Source organism: Antennarius striatus, chromosome 14 (assembly GCF_040054535.1).
Source record: "Antennarius striatus isolate MH-2024 chromosome 14, ASM4005453v1, whole genome shotgun sequence".
In the NCBI taxonomy this organism is placed as follows: domain Eukaryota; kingdom Metazoa; phylum Chordata; class Actinopteri; order Lophiiformes; family Antennariidae; genus Antennarius; species Antennarius striatus.
Window position 1 is genome coordinate 7,281,654 of NC_090789.1, and position 5,043 is coordinate 7,286,696.

The 5,043-nt window shown below is 37.7% G+C and overlaps 1 protein-coding gene across 2 annotated transcripts in view; it reads left to right on the forward strand.

Annotated features, from left to right (window-relative positions):
- The first annotated feature begins 472 nt into the window (after positions 1 to 472).
- tax1bp1a (Tax1 (human T-cell leukemia virus type I) binding protein 1a) overlaps positions 473 to 5,043 on the forward strand; it is a 19,530-nt gene continuing 14,959 nt past the window's right edge. The window contains exons 1-2 of one of the 2 annotated variants that reach the window (XM_068332275.1): positions 473 to 594; positions 1,926 to 2,140. In XM_068332275.1, the coding sequence (XP_068188376.1) occupies positions 1,952 to 2,140 (189 nt within the window). In that variant the 5' untranslated portion in view covers positions 473 to 594; positions 1,926 to 1,951. The remainder of the gene's footprint in view (positions 595 to 1,925; positions 2,141 to 5,043) is intronic. The other variant, XM_068332276.1, reaches the window with a different exon arrangement.

Below are 5,043 nucleotides of genomic sequence, written 5' to 3' on the forward strand. Positions count from 1 at the left end.
TGACAGCTGTCAAACCAGGAAAACCCAACGCAACTATTATGATTGACTGCAATTTTAGCCAATTGCGCCCCTTGTGGACTTTCTGCAGCCAATGGAAACTGGGTAAAGGCGGGACATCCTGTGTTTTACTTAATGCCCCATAGCGACTTCTTTAATCATATAATTACTCTCCAGATGCAAACGAATGTAAAATTTATTTACAAAACGATCATATTATTGGCTCGTCTCTATATGTTTTGCTTTACAATGAATGGCACTTTGCTCATAACTTCAGTAGATCTCTAAAGTTAAATTATTATATTGTTTTAAGTTAGCAGAAAAAAAAACTATAAGCTAAGTGAACATTGTTAACTGATTTTAATTACTTAAATAATCAGTTTTGCTATTAAAAGTTGTAGATACACCTGCTTCGAAACATCCGGAGTTCCAAACATTAGTGGTACTGCTCAACATCCCGGAAGTTCAGCATCACCTGCTCCTTCAGGAAGAGACGCGTCGTCATCAGAGCTCTCACAACAACGAGGACAGTGGCAAAAACATCGGCCTGTCCGGCGGAAATTACACTATTTTCGCTCGTGGAATTCATATGAAAAGGTTATACTTTCAATTACAAGCTAAATTAATGCCTGTAATTTTCACGCCCTGTGTAAACGATGTAGCTGAAGGACCGGGATGGTGTTTAGCTAGCCAGTGACTTGACACGACATGGCCTGTTCACAAGCTAATGTTAGCTGTCTAGCCATGGTTAATAAGGTTGTCTTTTGGCAGTGTGTGTTATTTTTCCTTAGCGTAGCCGTGCGCTATCATGTTGGTGAAAAGTGTAATGTTGGCTGCTGTGACTCAGCGCACAGACGAGATGCTAGTGCGTTAGCTTCACTGGGCATTACTTATGACTTATATTTGGCAGTCTTTTAAAGGGCTTCATTGTTGATTCAAATGGAAATGTATGGCAGAAGTTTCTTTTTTTTTTTTTTTTACTGGTATTATCAGCTAGCTGATCAACAATATGATCCATTAATGTACAGCTTTTGCACCAAATGTAAACAGCTAAACATCTACTCTTCATCCCCTGACCATGACCATTGCCTTGCTGTGAGGTATTCACTCGAGTTGGGTGGTGGCATCCACTGCTTTCACCCGATTTGTGTCGTTCATCGAGGTAGTAATTTGATATAAATGTATCATGTGTTTAGACGTGAGGCAGGCTCCAAACACACTGGATACTGTATTTAAATCTATTATAAAGTAGATTAAACATAATCCTCACTGTATATGTATAATGCCCAAGGCGTTCATTCACAGTACTGCCTCTGACTCAAACAGGATTCTCCAGAGTTACATGAGACACAATATCATTAGTCTGTTGACTCTTATAAGTAAAAGCATTAACCTGTAATACCAATTAAAAGCTTTTGTTCACCAAATCCTTTATCCGCTTCTCTGTGTTATACTTCCGGACAATGTTCACAGTTCATTCTGAAGACTTATCTTGTTCTCGCACTTGGTGCCATACTAGAAAGTTGCTTTGGCAACTGTATTAGAGTATGGGACAAAAACATTCTTTGTGCAGTTAATGTCACAGATGACAAGAGGTTAAGTAACATGATTGGTTTCTGGTTTCTCATGGCAAGATGAGACTTGTCACTACTACTTAAATATCACAAATGAAATTACTTCAGAAGGATAATTAAAACCCTCAGTCCTCAGATTTTTTTTTTTTTGAAGATGAAGAACTGTACATTGTGTTTGTGTTGATCCTTATGTATTTTCTGAGATTTTTGAAACTCAAGCCCAAGAACTCGACTTTAGAATTCTGTTTTTCTTTTAATTGTGTTGCATTTTGTGTTTGTGTTGTGTGCTTACCACTGAAATAATTGTACGTATCTGTACCATAATTTTAGTGTCTGGCATTCTGTGTTTTACAGACAAATGAAGTGACCAAGAAGATACAATGTCATCATTCCAGGTGGTGGACTCGTCACCTGGCAGCAGTGTCAGTATCATGGAGACATCCAACTTTGCCCATGTCATCTTCCAGAATGTGGGGAAGAGTTTCCTCCCCCAGGCCCCCCTGGAGTGTCGCTACACGCTGACACCTTACATAGCTCCCAACCCCAAAGACTGGGTGGGCATCTTCAAGGTACATCATGCAAACAACAGCTACATGAAATACACTTTACTATTTTGATTCATTCAGTGTCATTGTTTTGTCATTCTGAATCATTTATGTTACATGGGGGTAATGAGAAGTTAAAATATTCTACACCTATTAGACAAGTGTTTGAGGCATTGACACCATGGTTTTATTAAGTGTTCTTTACATTTGGCACATTAACACATACATCGCTTTGAAGTTAATTGTTCAGCTCTTCACTACATGTCTCATATCTCACCACAAGCTCTGGTGTGGTTGCTTAGTGCGCTGAAAGGAAGTGCGTACATGGTGGGCTGGTTGAACAGTGCAAACATTTGGTGCACTTTATGAACCACTCCAATTCTTATTAGTAGTTCTTATCCCTTCTCTACACGTGGTTGTTCCCTGCTGTCTTTCCATCAGTCCTTTTTTGCTTCCTGCTAATCAACCTCTGCTTTGCTTTTTTTTAAAAAATTTTTTATCAAGACCATCACATCTCACATGTAATTAACAGGAAATGTGAACTCGGAAACTCACTGTCTCATAAAGTCAAAAGACAAACATTTTATTGTTGTTTAAGAACTGACTTCAAATCCACCAGCTCAATTAAAAAGAAATAAGATGCTGGTTTTATATGGAAACAAGTCAGTTGGAAAATTTAATAGTTGTAATCTGTGCTGATGAAACCTGTTTGATGGTTGGTGCTTCGTGTCAGAGAACAAGCTCGATGGAATCTCTTTTTGATCCTCTTGACGTACATGTCTGTCTCTCAATGCTTTCATGTAGATATTTATATGTGGTTGTGAGGACACAGACACACACTCACACCATATACAATATTTATTAGAATAACCGATTCAACTCATTGTATGATTTCTTCATTTTGTCAGTATTGACAATTTCAAGAGGTTGGTGTGCATTTTGAAAAATTATAATCACCCACAATTCATGCCATCATACAAATGCAAAGTGTTATGTTTTGGCTTTGAACTTAACTATTTAGGGAGAAATTCATGGTGGTGCATAATGAAAAATCATCAATTAGAATTCCCACCAATATTTATGTGGCATTTTATGTCATATCATTCTTATTACATCCCAAAGGCAAAAAAACCTTTGTGCACACATTATTCAGGGTGAGAGCACTCCTCTTTTTATTTATCACATCAATAGACCTCACCTGTTTCTAAGAGACTGAGCAATAAAGCTTGCTTTGAGGATGACTCAGGCTGCATAACCAGGTACTTTTCTTTTGAGTTGTACACAGACACCCCCTAGTGGGTGAAAGGGTTCATGGAAGGACGAGGACTCAACATCATAGCGCAAATAAGCCGTACCAGTACTTCCATCCCATGTATATAAAGTAAACACCGACACTAATCAAGCGAGACAAGTTTTATTTTATTTACTGAAAGTCTGGTAAATTTATCACACACATATGTATGTATAAGTATTTTTTTGGTAATAATTAAAAAAAAATTCCCTTCAGGGAATTTATAAAGGTCAACTGTGTAAATTGTTTTGTTGTTTTTCTTTGTCATGAAAGCATGGTTAATTTAGTTTGAGAATGATGAGTGATACATGCACGCCCACACTTACACAACTCTCTCTCAAAAGCCCTTTGGAGGTTTTTGGTTGTGGCATGTTTTTTGGAGTGGCAGGGAGAAACCTGTTGTGTAAGTGTATAATTATTGTGTCATCGTGCTGTTCCCTCACACTTTGGCTGAATGATTTATAGTTGCTTTGTCTATGATTATTTTATAACATCACTCCCATGTTGGAATGCCACACTGTGCCTAACCAAATGTCAGTCAACTTCACTCTGCAATTTAGAAAATTATTTATGTCTTTTCTCTGTTAAACAAATACACGTGAGCTCACAAGCAAACTTGGCAGGAGTCCCTCACAGCCTAGCTTCTCACTGAGGTGCTGTTAGAAGTGGAAAAAATGTTCTTGGCCCAGGTTTTCACTCTGACAAAATTCCTGTTTGTTTAGAATAACATTATACTCATCATAATAAGTTGGTAAGGACCAAACTACAATTAGGTATCGTGCAACAGCATTATCAAAACAAACATTTTGACAGATGTTTCCAAAAGTACAGTTTTGGTTGATTTACTGTTGTTCCTAATGTGTTGTCAGCTGTTGGCCTCGTCTAACACAGTTTAATGTGACTGTTGTTGTAGTTATTGATTCTTTGTTGTTTACTGAAAGATAACACTGCAGAGATTGAATTTAGAATTTAAAACAACAGTTAGTTAAGTTATCCACAGCTGAAGCACATTTGTGCGATGTCCCAGACATGTTTCGCACATGTAAGTTCAAGTGAGGTTTGTGTGAGTCGAATGGCCTAGACAAGAAGAGTATGGGGTTGTGTGTGACAGATTTACAATGGTGAGTTTAAGTTATGATATTCAAAACTTCCTTTCATCATCTGTCAAATAACAACACAAAAAAGCCATGAATACTTCCTTACCATTTTGTTAAAAGTTTCTACCTTTTCTTCCCTCATTCTTCTTTGTTCCCCTTCTTCTCATTTCAACACGGCTTCCTCTTTGTTGTTTCTCTCATGTGGAATTGTGTGTACACACACCAAAAGCTTCATGCGCTGATAGCCTCAGGCCCTCCATTCTCACACATTTGTTGCCTCTTTTTTGTGTGAGCCCCAAAAGGGGGAGAACTGAGGGGAAACAGAAAATTTGGAGTTAGGAAGAGACATGGACTTTAATGTTTTCATTTTTGTCCTGGGTGTGTCCAATATAACCCTCCACCTTTCTTCTTCATGAAGTGTTTTTTTACAGTCTGATAGTGAAAATTTCTGAAGTGCTGTTGATAATTAAAATTTTGTACAAAAAAACCCCAAAACCCCAACATAATGTTCTGTCAGTCATATTTTTACTGTGTTTAAC